This window comes from Podarcis tiliguerta, assembly GCF_965153285.1.
Source record: "Podarcis tiliguerta genome assembly, chromosome: 4".
Taxonomy (NCBI): domain Eukaryota; kingdom Metazoa; phylum Chordata; class Lepidosauria; order Squamata; family Lacertidae; genus Podarcis; species Podarcis tiliguerta.
The window spans coordinates 64,440,631-64,462,602 of NC_139537.1; the positions used below are offsets into that span (position 1 = coordinate 64,440,631).

Below are 21,972 nucleotides of genomic sequence, written 5' to 3' on the forward strand. Positions count from 1 at the left end.
AGGATGTGTTAGTTGAATACTGCCTATTATCTGAAGGGGTTCCCTCTCCCTGCTCTAGGCACTTATGAGGGGCATGGTGATGGTGATAGACATCTCTTGTTGCTTATCCCATGCGTGTGACACCTGCATAGCAGGGAGTTTTTGCTAGTTGTTACTAACAAGGTGCTACTGCCCATCCAGACTTCTTTGGCTGTCACTTTGGTTGGGTTTTATGAGCCTGCCTGGTTGTTTATTGTGTAGGCTGGCTTCTGGGTGAGGCAGTGCAAAAGCCAGGGACCCAAGTTAAACCAAACCACCTATCCAGCCCCAAGCATAGCTGTCAACTTTCCCCTTTTTTAAAGGGAAATTCCCTTATTCCGCATAGGATTCCTCACAAGAAAAGGGAAAAGTTGACAGCTATGGCCGCAAGTGACATCTGTGCACCAAGAGCAGCAGCAACTGTTTCTGCATTGGTTTGCTAGAGGACACAAAGAAGATCCAGCACCCCTCCCATTGCCTTGATACTACTGCAGTGCCAATTTAAAAGTCAGGGACAGGCTGGTGTGACCCCCCACCTCAAAAAACCCACTGGATAAAGGATTTTCAATATTTTTGCTACATTTATATCCCACATTTCTTCCAGAGTGGCATTTGAATCATCACTAAGAGTCCTTCGCTCCATGCACTGACCAGACCCAGACCTGCTTGGCTTCTGCAAGGTGGAGGTCACCTGTGTCTGGAAGGGCTGTGGGTAGAGCACCTGTTTTACCTGCAAAAGGTCCCAGGTACAATTCCCAATCATCTCCAGTTAGAGCTGCAGAACCACTTCCAGTCATTCCACACTTCTGTTTGCCCCATGCCTAGAAAGCACAATTTCCCTCTTGCCCTGCACTTTCTGGGCACAAGGCCAAGCGGTTTCCCCCTTTCCTCATTTCCTGGAGGAAACCTGCTCTTTAGTGCTGAATCAGAGCAAACATCAATCTGGAAAGAACCTGAATTGCTGTTTGCTCCAATTGAGTGCTAAAGAACGATTTCCTCCAAGGAAAAGCAGTGGAACAAGAGGAAGGGGGTGAGAGCCCAGGACTGCGCTAGATGGACCAATAGTCTGGCTTGGTTTACAAAAGCTTCTTGTGTTCTTGCATCTTCAGATAAAACCCTGGGACCAAGTACAATCGGCACTTTATTAACATTGATCATCCTTAATTCTATATAGTGGATAAATTGTATCTACTGTTTACTGCATTCCATTACAAATTAATATTAATTGGTTATATTGATGCCCCCCTGCCCCCCCCAAAAAACTCACTGTAGTGCTTTTCAAAAACAACAAAAGTCTCCTGTGTTGGAATTGGCTTGGCCTGCAGCGTGGCTTTGATTTTCTGATGTTATGAGAAGCATGTGACCAATTAAGGTCTGACAATCAACTGATTTCAGTCAGTAACTTGGGGAAGGGTTGCTAATTATGTATAGCCTGTAAGTGTAGCAGAGTGATATGGAACTGGGGAGATAAGACCCACAAATAACCCAGCTGTAAGACAGAATAATGGCCTGTGACCATCAGTTTAAATGACTCTGCTTTAAGCATACAAAAAAGAGAGCGAACCCTCTTCAAGGCATTTGGTTCATATTAAGCTTGTTTTCTTGCTATCTTTTTTATTGTTTGGATTCTGGTAGGACTCTGTTGTTTTTGTTTAGTACTTTTCCATTTTTTTACTTTCTTCTTGTCTCATTGCATTGACTGCATTTCCCCAAATGAATTTATTAAACGTATTTGCTCAAAATAGTGGATTTTGTTGCACATATTGTAGCGCAGGAGAGGTGGGAGTGGTTTACAATTCTATTAATAACGATAATATCCCTCACTGCGAGAAGTGAAGTTACAGGGAACCAGGCAGAAGGCCTTCTCAGCAGCGGCGCCCTCCCTGTGGAACTCTCTCCCCTCAGATGTCAAGGAGATAAATGACTACACAACTTTTAGAAAACATCTGAAGGCAGCCCTGTATTGGGAAGTTTTTAATGTTTAACATTTTATTATGTTTTTATATTCTGCTGGAAGCCACCCATAATGGCTGGGGAAACCCAGCCAGATGGGCGGGGTATAAATCACCTATATATCATCTATCTATCTATTTATTTATTTTACAGTAAAGTGTCAACGCAACCTGACAAAAATAAAAATAAAATACAGCAGAAGGAAATTCAAAAGCAGATAAAAAATTTAAAACTCTTAACAATACAAGATACATAAAATGTTCACCCAACAATAAGCTAATAAAGTACCAAGCCCTACCTACACCACTAAAAGTTGGCCCTTCTGTGTACATGTTTAAATGTGAGGAATAATGTAGATAGAACAGGTAGAGTGAAAGGTAGAAAATGCAATGGCACTTGCAGGTGATACTCAACTAAATCGTACTCTGCGAGTAAATCAACTGAAATCAGCATGATGAAGCTACTTGTCCATCAGTTTCAGCAGGTCCAAAGTTGGATTGAACCCTGCATGTTTACATCTGTGCAAAGCCAGCACGGATCACAGATGAGAGAATATGCCAGTTGCCTGCAGCAGCAAAGACAATTGGCTGGCACATCTATGGGGCAGTTTGCTTGCTAAAACGGTCTGAGTTTTCTAATCCACAAATAATTTAGCAGCTTCTCATGTACTTTTGGGGCATAGTTGTTACTGAGGTGCTCTCCCTTGAATTGTTACTGGGAGCTTGGCCTTGCTGTCACTTTAGTCTCCCTTAAAGGTAAAGGTACCCCTGCCCATACGGGCCAGTCTTGCCAGACTCTAGGGTTGTGCCCTCATCTCACTCTATAGGCCGGGAGCCAGCGCTGTCCACAGACACTTCCGGGTCATGTGGCCAGCGTGACAAGCTGCATCTGGCGAGCCAGCACAACACACGGAACGCCGTTTACCTTCCCGCTGGTAAGCGGTCCCTATTTATCTACTTGCACCTGGAGGTGCTTTCGAACTGCTAGGTTGGCAGGCGCTGGGACCGAACGACGGGAGCGCACCCCGCCGCGGGGATTTGAACTGCCGACCATGTGATCGGCAAGTCCTAGGCACTGAGGTTTTACCCACAGCGCCACCCGCGTCCCCTTTTAGTCTCCCTTAAGGTACTCTTAAAGTCACTGTCCTCTTGTCTAAAAAGAGAGGTTTTCTTGCCCTGGCTCTGTGAGCAAAAGGCTTAGGGACAGCCCAGGCAAGAAAGTTCTGTTTGTCATTGGGAAATTGTGGGTTCTAGTTTGACACATGGGTATTATAGATGAGGGTAAATCCTCTGGTTGCCCGAATTAAGCCTAAAAATAGGATGTTTCTGTATTGCTGCAGTTTATCGTCTTGTTTCATCCTCTGCTAACTAGAGCCTTCAGGCATTGAGAGGGCCTCAAGTAAATGAAGATTACTATCTTTTTAGATAAATAAAATTGAAGAAGAAAGGAGAACAGCAGCTTTTCTAAACTACATTCCATAGATATATTTTTTATTTTGGCTTTATTTCAGATCAAGTTGTTTTGAACTTCCCATTGAAAACTACACTAGTCAGCCATTCAGCCGTCAGTTCAGGGTGAGGTGAATTGCATTTCATGTTTCTACTGACTAATGCAGTTGGAATGATTTTCTTCCTTGGGCTTCACTTCTCTTTGAAAATTTCTCTCCTAATTATTTGAAGTCTAATGCCCTCTTCTAAAATAATTAGGTTTTGTACACTTCCAGACAGTTGCAACTGACAATACAAGGTGGGTAGATGTCTTGCTGTGTACTTAGGCAGTGTTGTGCCTGCCTAGCTTTTTGCATGAGAAAATGCCAGCATACCACCATTAAGAAAAAAACTTCTGTAGGTATTAAAATGAGTTGCCTAGACTGATCTCTTTAATTCTAAAATAGAATAACTATCACCACAAAGTGGCTCTGAGCATGAAATACAATTATCAATGAAGTAAAGATGAGTTTTAACACCATCACATGTCAGTAAAATCATCTTAAAGACATTGCATTAAAAAAAAATCAGTGTTTATCATCCTACTGTTTTCTGTTAGTCAAACTTTCCAACTAAACATATGTCCCTCTTTCGTTTTTAAAAAGAAATAAAAATGGGTTGGAGATAAGACAGACAGATAATTAAACTTCAAACACTGCTGCTGCGAAAAGTCTTGCTGCTTTTTGTTTAGGCTTTGAAAATGCAGCAGCTTAATGCCGCTATTGTATGGAGGGAAAATATGCTAATGTGAAGCACATTTCCCATCAGAATCCCTTTCAGTCATGTCATAGTTGAGATATGAATGATGATAAAAGAGGAAAGAATGGAGAGGCCTGTATTATGAGAGCACTGCTGTTTTGTTGTTATGCATTGAGAAAAGGGATGAATAGAGATGAAGAGTTCAGTCACCCATGAAGACCCATGGCCTCTTGGCTGCTCAGGGATGAGTGGGTTCTCATGGACTCAGTCTGTGCTTCCTCCCCAGCCAGCTCTTCTGGAAATCTTCCCTTCTCAGGCATCCCATATCTGGGGCTGCCACACACCTCCCTGAAGTACAACAAGGCCATGTACAATTAACTCGTTAAGTTTATGAGGGAGCAAAGTCAAAAGAGGAGACTAGCCCTGCCTGCCAGCTTATTGGCCTTGGGCTTTCCTAACAAATGGAAAGGTTAGAAATATAAATAAAAAATAAAAAATTGTCCAGTGGCACCTTAGAGACCAACTAAGTTTGTTCTTAGTATGAGCTTTTGTGTGCATGCACACTTCTTCAGATTTTTTTATATATATTTCTACTGCGTCAGACCAACACGGCTACCTACCTGAAATGAAAAGGTTGTATATCCAGATTTGATCACAACCTATGGAGATTTGAGACTGCAGAAGCTGCTTCATGCATATCTGTTCCCAAGCAGGCAACCTTCTTTCTTCAGCAGTCTTTTAAAGAGGAAAATCTCTGTGTCTAAATCCACACAATTTCAGGCATGTCTTGCCCATCTTCTCTGCCCACCTCTTCATAAATACATGTGTAATTTTCAAAGAGAAGAGAAGCCCAAGGAAGAAAATCATGTGTTCTTGGTGCCATGCTCAGAATTGATGTGCTGACTGCTGTGTTTGCCATCAATGTATTATTATTTTTCTAAGAGTTAGAGCTTCAGACTGCAATCCTATTCACATTTACCTTGTGAGTAAGCCCCACTAAAAACAATAGAATTTACTTCTGCGCGGACAAACATAGAATTTCAGTGCCAGTTACCATAGCATGAAGAATTTTGTGATGCGTGAACTTTGAGTACAAGAGAAAAACTAGTCCATTTGAGGAAGTCCTTTGATGGACTTGCTTGCCTACCTGAACATGTCCCACCTCTGATGCACGGATGGAAAAATAATAGTCACAGATCATGAATTTTGTGTGGCAGGGGATACAAATCTGTGATGATTTTGCCATTGGTTTTAGTGGGAAGTCAACTGCATTTAAGATGTAAAAGCAGGTAATATTTATGTAGATTTCTGCCCCGCCCCCCATTTTCTCGGACTCATGTTGAGTTTCCCAAGGAAAGCGTTGACAACCCATGTCTAGAGTAGACAAAATGTTAGAAATAAATACTGTAGGCAATAATCCTACTCTGGCAAGGCAATTTACTAGACAGCCAATCTGGTGATGCAGAATCAAGGCTGCTACTCTTGTCCTCATAGAATCATAGAATCATAGAGTTGGAAGAGACCACAAGGGTCATCGAGTCCAACCCCCTGCCAAGCAGGAAACACCATCAGAGCACTCCTGACATATGGTTGTCAAGCCTCTGCTTAAAGACCTCCAAAGAAGGAGACTCCACCACACTCCTTGGCAGCAAATTCCACTGTCGAACAGCTCTTACTGTCAGGAAGTTCTTCCTAATGTTTAGGTGGAATCTTCTTTCTTGTAGTTTGTATCCATTGCTCCGTGTCCGCTTCTCTGGAGCAGCAGAAAACAACCTTTCTCCCTCCTCTATGTGACATCCTTTTATATATTTGAACATGGCTATCATATCACCCCTTAACCTCCTCTTCTCCAGGCTAAACATGCCCAGCTCCCTTAGCCGATCCTCATAAGGCATTGTTTCCAGGCCTTTGACCATTTTGGTTGCCCTCCTCTGTACACGTTCTAGTTTGTCAGTGTCCTTCTTGAACTGTGGTGCCCAGAACTGGACACAGTACTCCAGGTGAGGTCTGACCAGAGCAGAATACAGTGGCACTATAACTTCCCTTGATCTAGATGCTATACTCCTATTGATGCAGCCCAGAATTGCATTGGCTTTTTTAGCTGCCGCGTCACACTGTTGGCTCATGTTAAGTTTGTGGTCAACCAAGACTCCTAGATCCTTTTCACATGTACTGCTCTCAAGCCAGGTGTCACCCATCTTGTATTTGTGCCTCTCATTTTTTTTGCCCAAGTGCAATACTTTACATTTCTCCCTGTTAAAATTCATCTTGTTTGTTTTGGCCCAGTTCTCTAATCTGTCAAGGTCGTTTTGAAGTGTGATCCTGTCTTCTGGGGTGTTAGCCACCCCTCCCAGTTTGGTGTCATCTGCAAATTTGATCAGGATGCCCTTGAGTCCATCATCCAAGTCGTTGATAAAGATGTTGAATAAGACCGGGCCCAAGACAGAACCCTGTGGCACCCCACTAGTCACTCTTCTCCAGGATGAAGAGGAACCATTGATGAGCACCCTTTGGGTCCGGTCAGTCAGCCAGTTACAAATCCACTGAGTGGTAGCATAGTCAAGACCGCATTTTACCAGCTTCTTTACAAGAATATCATGGGGCACCTTGTCAAATGCCTTGCTGAAATCAAGGTAGACTACATCCACTGCGTTCCCTTCATCTACCAGGCTTGTAATTCTGTCAAAAAATGAGATCAGGTTAGTCTGACATGACTTATTTTTCAGAAATCCATGCTGACTATTGGTGATCACAGCATTCCTTTCTAGGTGCTCACAGATTGTTTGCTTAATGATCTGCTCCAGAATCTTCCCTGGTATTGATGTTAGACTGACTGGGCGGTAATTATTTGGGTCCTCTCTTTTCCCCTTTTTGAAAATAGGGACAACATTTGCCCTCCTCCAGTCTGCCGGGACTTCGCCTGTTCTCCAGGAATTCTCAAAGATGACTGCCAGTGGTTCTGAGATCACATCTGCCAGTTCTTTTAATACTCTTGGATGCAGTTCATCTGGCCCTGGAGACTTGAATACATCTAAACTAGCCAAGTATTCTTGTACTATCTCCTTAGTTATTCTGGGCTGTGTTTCCTCTGCTGAATCATTTGCTCCAAATTCTTCAGGTCGGGCATTGTTTTCTTTATCGGAGAAGACTGAGGCAAAGAAGGCATTGAGGAGTTCAGCCCTTTCTGTGTCCCCTGTTTGCATTTCACCATCTTCTCCTCTGAGTGACCCCACTGTTTCTTTGTTCTTCCTTTTGCTACGAACATACCCATAGAAGCCTTTTTTGTTGCTTTTAACCTCTCTAGCAAGCCTGAGTTCATTCTGTGCTTTAGCTTTTCTGACTTTGTGTCTACACGTGCTGGCTATTTGTTTGAATTCCTCTTTGGTGGTTTCCCCCCTTTTCCATTTTTTGTACACATCCTTTTTTAATCTTAACTCAGTTAAAAGTTCTTTAGATAGCCACCCTGGCTTCTTTAGGCACCTTCCATGTTTCCGTCTCATTGGTATTGCCTGAAGTTGTGCTTTTACTATCTCCCTCTTAACAAACTCCCAGCCATCATGAACTCCCTTTCCTTTTAGTATTACTGTCCATGGGATCTCACCCAGCACTTCCCTAAGTTTTATGAAGTCGGCTTTCTTAAAGTCAAGAAATTGAGTCCTAGTATGCTTGGCTGCTCCTTTCCGTTGTATAGTAAACTTCAGAAGAGCATGATCACTTCTGATCATGTGCTTTTGTGTTCAAGTTCATTGTGTATATAAAATCCCCTACTGTTTTGAGATTTGGCAATGCATAGTCCCAGACTAAACATGCAAATTTCTTAGCTTCTGTCACTTCAAGTAGTCCAATATTAAAGTAGACTTAACAAAAAAAAAATCACCTGGAGTTTCAAAGAGCATGCTCTACTTGAGTGTATGATACAGTGTTGATGTGAGTGAAAGAGAACTATTAGACTTCAGCTGTCATAATTGATTGCTCCTGATTTGCATTCTCTTGGGCATTGTGAAGGGGAGAAAGAAGAGTTATTTTTTATGCATACACAGGGGTCCAATCAAGATACGACTTGAGCCTGGGTTTCTTATGCACGAGGTATGAGGGCATGGCAGCTTAGAAGAGGTTGTGAAGAGCGTGGTGATAAGTTGGGAGCTCTGCAATCCAGTATTTTAGTAATTCATGAAGAATATTTGAAGGTGGGAAAGTACAGTGCACATTCAGATGCGATAGGTGGCTTGTGACACTTTATCATGATAACCAAAGTGTATCCACTTCTTTAAAAGTGGTACACGAAGGACTGGAATTGGGATTTCTGAGTACTTAATTCCACAAGGTCAGGACTTCAATTTGCTGTGAATTAAAAAGAAAAAAGGTTGCAATGTAGAAAAAAGCAATCCCTACAGGATCTCTGTGAATGCAGTAAATTGTAAGCTGTTATCAATTATGCAAACTGGTATGTGATCTAATGAAATGAGACTTCATTAGAAGGATGCACACTCCATTTCGGAAAGAGAAGCAGAGGGAGCAGATCCACGGTGAAATCCACAATGAGCACAGCGGAAGAAAACGTTTGCCAATATATTTACAGTATTAAAATGTGAACTGTACTTGTGTACAGATAGCAGTCTAACAGACGTCTGGATTAAATTCAATGCTGGTGACCCACTTTCGATCCAGCGGTGGCATCCGCTAATGCTTACACCAGTTTTCACATCCTAGTGCAGCCCTTTACAACCCCTGAAAATACTTATGGACAGCAGAGGAACCGCACAGGTCAGCATAGAAGTTGGAATTGGTGCCTCTGGATCAGTAGTTGTTCAGTGGGCAGGACAGCATAGCTGGATTTCATCCATCTGTTTCTTTTAAGGTCCTGGATATGTAATATACCTGGATTCAAATATGAAGGCCTTGTTTGGATGTTATGCTAAAATATGGTTTAGATTAATGAACCAGAGCGTACCTTGGGTTCACGTGCTCCCTTTTACACCTGCAGTGAAGCCACAAGAAGAATGGAAGATTTTTTAAAATTACTTTTGGGTTATATGCAGTTTAACTTTATGCCTGAACCCAGAAATGCTGTGGGTTAACAGTGGTTTATGAAACAGGCATGTTTCAATAAATCGTAGTCTAAACTAGCCATGATGTAACTGACTGCTTGGAAGAGAGGCAGAGTCCTATCTCACTTGCAGAGAAGTGTGAATAAGGAAACAACAGTGGAGAGAAATAGTTGCTTCTCTTGTTGCCCAGAGCTCTCTGCCACTGAGCAGTATCCCCACACTCCTCAAAGTCCTTTTTGTTTGCCAGAGTGCTTGGAGGGAGAAGTGGGAGGCTTTAAAAGCATTATTTAAAATTATTTAATCCTGTGGGAAGAATGGTTATTTATCTGCAGGTGCGCGCATGCACACACACACACACACAATATTACTAAATGCATCCTTAAAAACAATACAAAAGTATGAAATCAACAAGGCTTTGAAGTTGTTTGCAGCTTCACCCATGCATCGAGGGACAATGTGGTGTTGTGCTTAATGAGTTGGTCTAGGACTGTGAAAGCTCCAGTTCAAATTTCTGCTCAGCTGTGACTCTCACTGGGAGATTTTGGGCCAGTCTATAGCGCTCTCTTGTCTAACCCTCGAAGTGGTTGTGGTGATAAAACTATAGTTTGAAGTAATAGAGTTTATCTATGGAATTTGTAATTTGTATGGAAGTGAGAGCTGGACCATAAAGAAGGCTGATCGCCGAAGAATTGATGCTTTTGAATTATGGTGCTGGAGGAGACTCTTGAGAGTCCCATGGACAGCAGAAAGATCAAACGTATCCATTCTTAAGGAAATCAACCCTGACTGCTCACTGGAAGGACAGATCGTGAAGCTGAGGCTCTAATACTTCCAGAGAAGACTCCCTGGAAAAGACCCTGATGCTGGGAAAGATGGAGGGCACAAGGAGAAGGGGACAACAGAGGACAAGATGGTTGGACAGTGTTCTCGAAGCTACAAGCATGAGTCTGACCAAACTGCGGGAGGCGGTGGAAGACAGGAGTGCCTGGCGTGCTCTGGTCCATGGGGTCACGAAGAGTCAGACACGACTAAACGACTAAACAACAACAATGGAATTTGCTACCACAAGAAGTGGGACCACCTACTTGAATGGCTTTAAGAGGATAAGGCCACATTCTGGTAGAATAGGCTATCAAGAGCTACCAGCCATGATGGCAGTGTTGTACTTTGACTGTCAGTTGCTGGGAATCATAAGTGGATAGAGTGCTGTTATGCTTACTTCCTGCTTAGGGGCTTCCCATAGGCATCTGGCTGGCCACTGTGAGGATGCTGGACTAGATGGGCCACTGTTTTCATGCAGCAGACTCTTCCTATAATAAGATTGGGGTGGAAGAATCATGAATAGCATCCTGAACTCTTTGGAAGAAGGGATGGCTAAAAAACAAACAAACCCCACAATGGGACTGCCATGAAATGGTTGTAGCTGGAAAAGAATGCACTTGCTACTTCTTCTGTCTCACAATACAACAGCTTCCCTCTCCCTCCCTAATGTTGGATCAGGGCTTGGTGAAGTTATGGGAAAGGGAGGAGTCATGTCTCTTGGTCTTCAGACGTAATTGTCCACAGACTCTTTGGGGCTGGACTCATCTGGCTACAATGGAGAATAAATTCTGGTGCATGAGGGAAGAAAGCCCTTTGAAGTTTGTGTGTGTGTGTGTGTGTGTGTGTGAGAGAGAGAGAGAGAGAGAGAGAGAATAATTGGTTACTATCAGGTGACAGAGAATCCGTACCATTTTCTGCATGTCCTGTTCCCTTTATCTTTTAGCCAAAAGTTACATTTCCTATGTGAGTGAGTCAGTATTCTGGGCCAGTCACAATTTCCCTTCTAATCCACACATGTTGATTTAGACTATCCGCCCCCTTTTTGTTGTTTATAATGTTGAAGCAGCACGGTGTAGGGAGCAATCCTCATAGTCGGTTGTGTCATATAAAATTTCAGATGCTGGTACTGACAATGTAAAATATTTAGGCAGAAAGCATGAGTGCTGATAATCTAATATACATTTAAGTTGTGCTCATTAATGTAGATCTGCTTCTGCAAATTTGAAAGACATCTGTTCTAATGTCTTGACTTGCTAGTCCAAGTAGGGTGGTGGTCAGAGAAGGAAATTTGTTTTCTGTTGATGACAAAATTCACGAACTTAGCTGGGTTGTATCTATGTTATTCTTTAATATCCTCCTGTAATACACACTGAACATTTCGAAAATACTTTGAATTTTGAAGAATGTAAAATTGTGCTTCTTCTCTTTTGTCACTGATTCTCTCCCAAGCCTTGTCATATTATTGTTTCCAAATTTCTCCTGAATTGTGTCACACTCGCTTCCAATTTGGTGTTTGTGGTTTGGATATGGTTCACTTATGGTATTGTTTCTTGCATTTTTGGGGGGTGAAGATTTATCTTATCTTCAAGGATACATATATTTGCACTGGTTCCTGCAAGTGCCCATCCCATCTACCATAGGGTAGTGCAGATGTGGGGAACCTTTGGCCGTCTAGATGTTGCTGAACTACAACTCCTATCATCCTTGGGTGTTGGCTATGATTGCTAGGACTGATGGGAGTTGTAGTTCAGCAACATCCGAAGGGCCAAAGGTTCCCCAATGCTGGGTTACTGTTTGAAGGAGGGAGAATGTAGGAATCTTCTTTTACAGTGTGGTGTGGTGAGAAGTATAGCTGCAGATATAGTGGTGCATCACACAAGGTTGAGAGCCAGTGTGGTGTAGTGGTTAAGAGTGGTAGACTCGTAATCTGGTGAACCGGGTTCGTGTCTCTGCTCTTCCACATGCAGCTGCTGGGTGACCTTGGGCTAGTCACACTCCTCTGAAGTCTCTCATCCCCACTCACCTCACAGAGTGTTTGTTGTGGGGGAGGAAGGGAAAGGAGAATGTTAGCTGCTTTGAGACTCCTTAGTGTAGTGATAAAGTGGGATATCGAATCCAAATGCTGCTGCTGCTGCTGCTTCTTCTTCTTCTTCTTCTTCTTCTTGTATGACTGAAAGAGCCCTGTTGCATCTCACACTAGATGTTCATGTCTTGATAGTCTCCATGTGATGCTAGAAAATGTCTTTTTAAAAATGGAGTTGGGTTTTATCAGTAAATATCTAGCTATATCTTAGGGGTTTCTCATAGGGAAGACCATAGGGTGAAGCCATAGCACACTGTTCAGATAATGCAATGCTTTGCCATGTATGCAATTTCCAAGGCTCCTGAGCACACACATTTGGTGAACTCTGGAAATGGAAAAGCGATGTTACTCAGGGTTCACAAAAGCAAGGCCCCAGTCATGTGTTTTGAAAGGGAAAAAGAACCCATGCGATTAAGTAACCTCAAGCATATTGAATGCTTCACCACCACCCCACCCGTCCACACCCTGGAAGACAGGGGGAGATAAGTGGACACGACAGGTGAGAAGTCCCAGGAGCCATTGTAGTTGTAGGAAAGGGTATCCAATTGTTCTTCTTGCTGAATTAGCTGTTCCTTTATGCTAACTGTCTCTTGCATTGAATTTAGCAGGTTGGTATTTACCTGGGATTTTTGACTTTGTCATTGATAGCTTTGTAGTCTAGTTTACTGCTCTCTGAGGACAGATCTGAGCATTGAAGAAAAAGCTCATGGGACTGTCAGCTCAGAATGCAGGGGGTGAGGGGGAAGAAAACATGTCTGAATGCTGTTGGCCACTGCAGGCAACCCCTGCACATGGAAATCTAGCATGACAGAAGCTCCCCAACTCTCCTCCAATGCTAGGAGTTTATGACTCTGAAGAATACCTTCTAACACACTCCATGAAATAAAACATTTCATCTGGTTTTTCATCATCTGTATTAAACTTGAGAATATGGTTCGTGTGCAAATGTAACATCTGCCTCAGATCTTAATCTTCAGATTCCCTGTGCACAGTACTAAACAAGCAAAATAACTGGCAAAGAAAATGTTTGACTTGCAAAAATCTTCAAGCCAACGTCTATTACATGGGCTTGGCGAATGATGTGCTATGCTCCGTCATCTCCTGATAAAAATTTGCCTATGACTGGATGAGGACATCCTGTCATCTTTTTTAAGCTTCTATTTCAATAAGGACGCTCCTTCGTAAATAGAAGGAATCTAACTTTGGAACTTGGAAAGTTGAGATCTTATGTACCTCTAGTATTCGTCTCACCTGTGCACCTCCTCTCTTCACTGGTCATAATAGCTTAACTGCCCCAGAGATGTGAGAACCTCCTCGCTACCATATAAGCACATGGTGCATAGTTATTTGATGGGCATAAATATGCATTTATTTTCTAAACTGCGTTCAAACCATGCATCCTTCAAGTCAAAACCTAAAACTACAAAGGAAACAGGCGTGTTCTTTGTAAGAACTGGGGGCATGTGGAATTAATAAAAATTCCAAGCATAATAAATAGGCGATCATCATGGGAAAGGGAGTCTTGTTGTCATGTGATGCCATGGGCTCTCCTTAGAGATGGCGTATGGTGAGGGGTGAGTGTCATCGCTGAGTCATGCAACAGGAGGGGGCTCTGCTCACTCCCTCAGATGCAGCCCCTCTTCTGATGTCACTAATCTATTCTGCACCACAGAATTGATTAACATTCATAGGGAGAACAGGAAAGTAGAGACCATGTGAAAAAAGGGAGGCTAGCTGGGTTTATCCCCCCCTTCACGCTCCCATTGCAAACACACAGAGAGTGGGGAGACAATCGAGCACAGACCTGCTATTTTATAACTGGGGTCTCTGACGTATGGCTGAGTGTTTCCTGGCAGAGATCTTTATGGACCAGTAGGCAGATCGAAACTAAAGCTGACACGACTTTGTGCATTTTGGAAAGGAGCGTAATCTACTGTAGTGAGGAACAGAGCCACTCAATCACTGCGGCGGTAAATAGGAGACAGAAGGGAAGGAAGAAAGAAGGAAGAGAGACTCTTTGCTGGGGGCGGGGAGCGAGAGCATTTTTGGTGGATGGTATAAAGCCAGCCATGGAAACTGCAGCGGAGGAAAATACAGAACAAAGCCAAGAGAAAAAAGGTACCCAGAGGACCGAACAATAGACTGTTTAAATCTTTTTAAGAACCTTAAGTGAAAAGATTTAGGCTATGTTTGTCACTCTCTTTAGAGCAGTGCTTAAATTATCATTATGGCATCTTCTAGCTTCCAGTGGTTTTTATGCTGTATGGCTTGACAGCAGATTAATGGAACAGCCATCTCTCCCAACATTTCTAAGTTGGTGTTTTCAGCCATCTCGAATCCCATGAAAAAACCCGGACTGCATTTTTTGCAGTTTAGAGAAAAATTGTGTGTGTGTGTGTGTGTGTGTGTGTGTGTAAGTACATACATACATGCATGCCTTATTCACACATTTTGAGTCTGATGGTACGGGTTTGGGTGATCCAGTATTACTGTAACAGGAAGCTTTCTGCCAGTGTAGACATAATAGCTTGTTTTCTTTTTCTTTCTTGTACAGCACTTATGTGTTGCATTTCTATAATATTTGGGGGAAGAGAATGAGGCAGTAATATTATGCAAATAATTAAAGTGCACAATAGTGTTTGGGGGCAAATGTTCCAACTGAGAGACTTACAGACCAGAAAATGGCATTGTGGCAAGAGAAATCAAATCTGAATGTTGCTGGTTGTTGTTATTCTTAAAGATCAATGAAACAAAGTTAACAGCCTGCATTATTTCATTCGATTGCACTTCTCTGTAGCAGCTAGTGTAGTTATTTAGAAACTTTGCAGCCATTTGCACTTGTATAAAACCACTGACTTGAAAGGGAGTGAGCACACCCTAAAGGATTGGTTCCAGTATTTTATCTTGTTTGAGAAATTTTAAAACTTACAGGACCTGTTATATATATTGTTACTAGTGGTTTCTTTGTATTTCTTCCTAAATTGCTAATGAATACTTCTAAATTAATGGTTTAGAGTGTCCGGAAAAGAATCTGTTAGTTAAATGTACAGTGATGCGATAAATATTCCGCAAATTTTAATTGTGTTGCTCAGTGAAACATCTAAAACATATAATATTATAAGAGCTTCAATTTCAATAAAGTAAAATTTGGTGAATAGTTCAGCCATTGTATAAAATAATAGCCTGAATATTCTACCTGAAACATGGCAATGCTAAGGAATCAAAACATATCAAAACACTAGCATGCCCGTGATGGGGACAAACACTCCAGAAGGTTGTTTTTGTTGTTGTTTCAATGGATAAAGTTGTTTTTGAAAGGTGCTTCTTATATAATGAGCCCTCCAAAGTGTGTACAGATCCTTTTTCAATATTGCTTCATAAGCAGTTGCATTTTGAATTTCAAAAAATACAATTAGCACTCTTTGTTAAGTGAACGGAAGAGGCCAAGAAGTGAATTGTACTTGAATGAATGTCTTTAAAATCAGTGAAACTTTAGGATTGGCGTGTAAGGTGTATATTCATTATTTCCTTCACCACACCACCCTTGCAAAGAAAGTTAATTGGTGGCATCTAAAGAACTGCTTAGCCTTTGCACCAGCTTGATGGGATGGATATAATCTATCTATCTATCTATCTATCTATCTATCATCTCTATACTATATCTATCTCAGTGCCATATCGCAAACCCCTATTGAAAGTTTTCTGTATTCCAGAAGCAGTTTGCTCTGCAACTTGGGATGGGTGTTGTGTTGCTGTTTAAGAAACACAAGTGCAAAGTCCCCTTAGGCTCATAGTCTTTTTGATCATGGCCCGTGTCTAAAGCATTTCAGGACTAGTGTCATGTATGTGCCTTTAAACATCACCTAAGCTTGCGGAATCGTTCTATGTTTAAGATGACACTTCTGATTTTGCTATTGTATCCTGACTTTAGTTAGTTTGCTAGATTGCACGGACTTATTTGGAAGTATACCATTTTTCCTTGATCGTCTGTAAAGGGTGCAGCTTATAAAGTCTTTAAAAGAAAGTAATCACCCACGTTATGATGTTCCTCTTTGTAGAATGGGTTAGGTTTACAAAGATAAATAAAATATGAATAGCTCCCCTCACCTAAAACTCAGACCAGACTCTGACTATTTATGCTTTGGGTATTATTACTATTTTTAAAAAATTATTTAAATTTCTAAATGGCTATTTCGGAGACATTCCTAACTGAAATTAAGAGGAAGGGAGCATTTTACTAGGCTTTGAGATCCTGTCAGGGTTTTTTTCTCTTCCATTTTTTAGAATAGAATTTAGATATGCATAATTTCTTTGCCTGGTGTTTTAGATTTTGTTTGTAGTATTTAACACCCAAGGACCTTTATGGATATTACTGTGGGTTGTTTTTCCAATCCCCTTGGCAATATTATTTACAAGACACATAAGAATTTTGTACTGCTTTCAGGTGTATGACACACCATGGGAACTTACTATGGAGAAAAAATTCAATACACAAACCCTTTCACACTGTTAAAACCTGTATCAGAATCCCTAGATATTTTTTTAAGTAATGCAATTGTTTTCTAAATAACATGACTTTAAAAAGTATAATTACATCCATTTAAAAGCAAACCTGTCTTAAATTGTAGCATTTTTTTTTTATTGGTCGTCTCTATGAAGCAATTGTTGGTGTGTTATCGAAATGTCAGATATTGAACAAGGAAATACCCGCACACTTGTCACTGTTAAAATATATCGTTTTGATTATTTTAAACATCCCCTTGTATGCAAATAAAGATTCAAGTGTTGAGGTGGTTGAAGTAATTGTTGGTACATTTTGAGTGAAATCTTCTTCTGTCCACACCCATAAGAATTCTGCAATTGATTTTCAAAAAAAAGTGCAGTGGACCTATCATCCTTTTTGTAACATTCTAGAAACGCACAGCAAGAAAATAATAATGCTTTTCTTGAATTGTTGAACAGCAATAACCTACTGTCATAGAAAGGAATCCGTAGCTGTAAAGGTTAGCACACAGAGTGAATAAGTTGGATACCAGAGCAAGTTACTTACACTTTGGTCCCATTGAAATCAACATGAAATTATAGTTATGACTAACTTAGGTGTCATTGAAATCAATGGGACTTGCGTGCCATTAACATGATGGTTATATGCCCATGGTGGTTTACATCTGAAGTGGCACGCTAATTTTTCATTCTAATGTACTGTAAAATGTTTTTAAATACTTGAGTCCTTGACGTTCAGTTTTTGGTGAATGTGTAATTAAAATACGTTTTGAACTAAGTATGTCTTACACGATAAATCTCTAGAACTGCATGAAAAAAGATTAGCCAAAAAAATACACAGTGTGATTTGCAGTATCCTTAAGGCTTCTCTGGAGAGGAGCCATTGTGGCATTTGCTGTTCTTTTAATTGGTGAAACTGTGTGACACTCTTGTTAATATGCTGCTTTATTCCGATTATCAAATATCAAAGGAATAGGCTATGAACATTGTCCGTGGAAATGTTGAGCAGATATTTTACAGGCTGCAAGACAGATTGAGTGCATTTAAAGCTGAAGGTTTATAAATTATTGTAAATGACAGGGTTTATCTTGCAGGCATTAAATTAAATCAAAAAGTGAGGATGGGGATAGGCGGATTTACTGAGATGGAATAAATGGGTAAAATGAATGCCATTTTATATCAGCAGAGAAGGAGGAAATACACCCAGATACATATTAACACAGACAAGATGTTTGTATTAATTTGGGGCGGGGATACTATCCCAATAAATAAAGCACAGGGGAAACATGTCATACAAGATTTATTGCAGATATCCAGAGCAAACTGGCTATAAGCTTATGGTAGATTTAAAAAGCAAATTCCAAAAGAATTGCTATATTTGAGTAATGTATGAAATGATGCTTGTTTTTTACAGCAAGCAAGAAAAACCTGAACACACAAAATGCACTTTTAGGCTGCAGTGCCATAATAACTTCCTTGGGAGTACACACCATTGAACTCAGTGGTACAGTGGTATCTTGGGTTAAGTACTTAATTCATTCCGGAGGTCTGTTCTTAACCTGAAACTGTTCTTAACCTGAAGCACCACTTTAGCTAATGGGGCCTCCCGCTGCTGCCACGCTGTCGGAGCATGATTTCTGTTCTCATCCTGAAGCAAGGTTCTTAACCTGAAGCACTATTTCTGGGTTAGCGGAGTCTGTAACCTCAAGTGTATGTAACCTGAGGTACCACTGTACTTACTTCTGAGAAGACATGCATATTAGAAGGACTTCAACATTTGACTATTGACCTTCCTGTGAGAAATTGCTGAGAGATTTCAGGTAGAAGGTGCGTTGCCATTAAAAATACCGAAAATCTGAAATGGTGGTGAAAAAAAGAAATAAAATCAGAGTTTTCAGGAATCTAAATTGTAGGCTTACATAGTACAAGCACTTTTAAGAGTGTATATTTGAGATCAGTTTTAATGTTACAGAATCTTTGAATTAACTCCAGCTACTTCTGAACACCAGCAGTCACAGTAGGATACTGTTCATGCCCAGTCATACTGTTGACTTCCTATGTGTTTTACATTTTACTGTAGGTCACTGGCACCTTATAAAGTTACTTGTATTTTAAGGTTCATTAAGCTTTCAATACTTACTTAGGATTTGTGGCATATTGTGTGACGGCACGGAAGCCAGATGTGTCAGAAACGATGGTTTAGATCGGGGGTAGAAAATGCAAATTTACCTGATCCTTACAGTGTTTAATAAACTTGGTGAATGCTCATCCTTGGAGAATGGGATTAGTTACATAATTTGTACAAGTATGGCAAAATAAATAAATCAAAACCAATTCTTCCGGGTTTAGCAACTATTCACAGGCATGTGAGTGTTGATGAACACAGCTCCCATGCCCTGCAAAGGCTATGCCACTTCATTTTAGTTTTATGGACAGCTCTGTGTGTGCAAATTGATGGATACCTGGATCTGCCCTCTCCAATGAAATGAACATCTCCCCAGTCATATTCAGGTTCGCACAGAATTCTTGATTTGAGGGATGCTATAACTTCAACTTATCATGTATTGTTTCTCTGCAACTGTCAGAGGGGCCTATGATTGATAGGTTGCACCTAGTTGCAATGATGTAGGTAGGCACAGAGCCATGGAATGACAAAAATGGTGACAGTAAAAATGGCACCATCATGGTATACAAAGGGTGATAGGTAGAAATGGGTATTCATACACAGATCACGCTTCTAGAGGTGACTGAACAAAGAAATGGGCCAAACATTAGAGAGTGCAGGAGTGGTCTGCACATGCTTCTATGCTCGAAGGTCACTTCTGCCAAACAGATGGCTGGTGCTTGTCTGCTTTTACAGTGCAAAGCACCTGTTTGGGAGGACAGGAGAAGGATTCATACCCCTTCCATCACATGTGATTGGTGCTGTCAGCCATCTGTTCAGCCATGCTGGGGCATCACCTGGTGATAAGAGTTGAGCGTCCCCAAAGCATCGCTGCTTTTCTCTGTGCATGGATTGCATCCGGAAAAGCAGTCATACAAGAGGAGATTGCTTAGATCAGAGGGGCTCAAATAATTTGCAGAGGAAAATGTTAATGAAGTCAATACGCTTACATAATCTAAGTAATATTCTTATGGAAGGCTTTAGCTGTTGCAGCATAACCCTCTGCGGCATGCTGTGCAAAACTTGACATTTATTTACTCTTTATGTACAGAGAGAGAGGGCAACAGGTCCCAAGAGGTGCAAAATTTGGTCTACCAGCAGGGCTAGGATTGTGAGGCACAGGTTTGTGCTAATGGCACCTTCATCTCTTCCTTTCCCATGACCCCTGTATGATCTTCTTGCTCTGGTGGAGGAGTCTTTCCCCAGCAAGTGATGGAAGGGTGAAGGTGTAGCCTTGTGTTAGCACTGAGTCTGCCCATATGTCCTGCCACGGGCCAAGAACATATTAAAAATTGTTTGTTTAAAATAAAGCTGTACAAGGGTGTGCTTCCACTTTAGATTACCACATCCCATCTAGAGAAGAGTATTGCCTCTTAATTGTGCTGTACTGGTCACTAGTTTCCTCAAGGAAAAACTACAATTCACCGGGCCATAAAAGTGTCTTTAAGAAAGGGAAGGAATTGCAGGTTGCTTCCATGGTTAGCCCTTTTTCTCTGGGATTATCATCTGCTGTTCACTCACTTTTGAACGTAATCTGGATGTTCTGTAAAAAAAAAAAAGAGTGGACAAAGCTTGAACGTTCTGTGTGTGTGTGTGTGTGTGTGAGAGAGAGAGAGAGAGAGAGAGAGTGTACACATGTTGTTGTTAGATCACTGCATGTTTTTCTCCTATGTCTCCTGCCCCACAATCTGATAAATTATGACTAATTTTCCTGCAATACAATGCAATGGGAGCCCCAGCCTGTCAAGTGTGGATACACAAAGCACTATTAAGATGTTTCCAGGGCTTTTGCGCCTTTAAATTAAACACTTCCTTTTTTCAGGTTCTTCCTGTGTAATTGCTTCCTGTTGATCCCAGTCTGAAAGATTTAATGAGTAATTGCGCATTGAATAGCTCTGAATGTTAGTTTCTGTTCACGTCGAGAAACGAATAAGTACCATTTCACTATTAAAAATGAAAGGAGAAAGGAAATAAGTAATTAAAGTGTCCCCTTTGGTGGGAACATAAACTGACATCAGGGCAATTCAGAGAGGCTATTCAAGGAGTAACTGCTCACTAACCCCCAGCTGGGATCAATAGGAAGCAATAACAGAGGCTGAACTTGTAAGCAATAAACTATATATAAAGCTGGCAGGGCTGAATGGAACTTACTTGTGAGCAGGCGTAATAGAAATGCTAGTTAACATAGTGCTATGTTTTAATCCTGTGAGGAACCTCCATTTTGAATCTTCCTCCAGCAATTTGTGAAGAAGCAGTGCTCCAGTAATACTAAAGGACTCTAATGTGGAGGCAGTTTGAAGAAGCATAATTACAAAGCTCACACAGAGAGACAACTGCATAACCCATATATGCAAAAATAAAAATAAAAATGCTGTGAATGATCAGCCAGCCCTCCATTTTCTTGTTTGAGATCATGGTCAGCTGCTGTGGCATCCATTGTGGGCCTAAAGACAGAAGACTGATTGTGCATTAAGCGGAAACAGCCACAGCTGAATAACATAGACATATGCTCAAGGAAATGTTGATAATTAGCTATCTAAGAGAGGATCTTTTTCTTAGATGGATATAAAAAGTGTATGGATCAAAAATAACTTAGTCCATGGTGGTTAAACTCCTTAGATTTTTCTGCAAGGACTCAGGTTCTTTATAGAATCAGCGTTGGCTTTATGATGAGATGGGTGCAGATGCAAAAGAATTCACTTCCACTTGAAACCCACAAACATTTCTTTTAATTTTGTGGTTATATAGCTGCAACCGCGTTGATTTGCTTTTTATTCTCCAGGGAAATCTGAAGCAGTTTAGTTGCCTCAAAACCAAACTGAACTCAAGATTGATTTGCAAGAAGACTTGGAAAAGCCTGAATAGAATATTTAAAGCATACTCCATAAACACTGCACTGGTGATTTCACAACTTTTTTCATTTGAGTGGGATTTCCACTTAAACCCCATAGTAATGAACAGACATTGTGCAGAAGTAATACCATTTGGAGAGTTTGGGTCCCATTTCTCCATAAAACCTGTTGCATGCTCCTTAATAAAATTTTAATGTCTTAAGAATATGGAACCAAATACCAAAAAACAACAGTGGATTTGAGGAAAGGGTCCATCTTGTGTTGATCTCTCCACAATTAAAAACACCTGATAATGAAATGCCTTGGTGGTGTTTATCAAAAGCATCTTCCCAACGTTCTGGGC

At 41.1% G+C, this 21,972-nt stretch overlaps 1 protein-coding gene across 9 annotated transcripts in view; it reads left to right on the top strand.

The window, feature by feature from the left end:
- Nucleotides 1-21,972, top strand: part of GPM6B (glycoprotein M6B) — a 105,109-nt gene that overhangs the window by 53,501 nt on the left and 29,636 nt on the right. For 3 of the 9 annotated variants that reach the window (XM_083437490.1, XM_083437489.1, XM_083437492.1), the window contains exon 1: nucleotides 14,029-14,228. The exons of 4 other annotated variants lie outside the window; for them this stretch is intronic. In XM_083437490.1, the coding sequence (XP_083293616.1) occupies nucleotides 14,180-14,228 (49 nt within the window). In that variant the 5' untranslated portion in view covers nucleotides 14,029-14,179. Of the gene's footprint in view, nucleotides 1-13,774; nucleotides 14,229-21,972 lie in introns of those variants that run through there. 2 more of the 9 variants (XM_083437487.1, XM_083437494.1) reach the window with 2 other exon arrangements.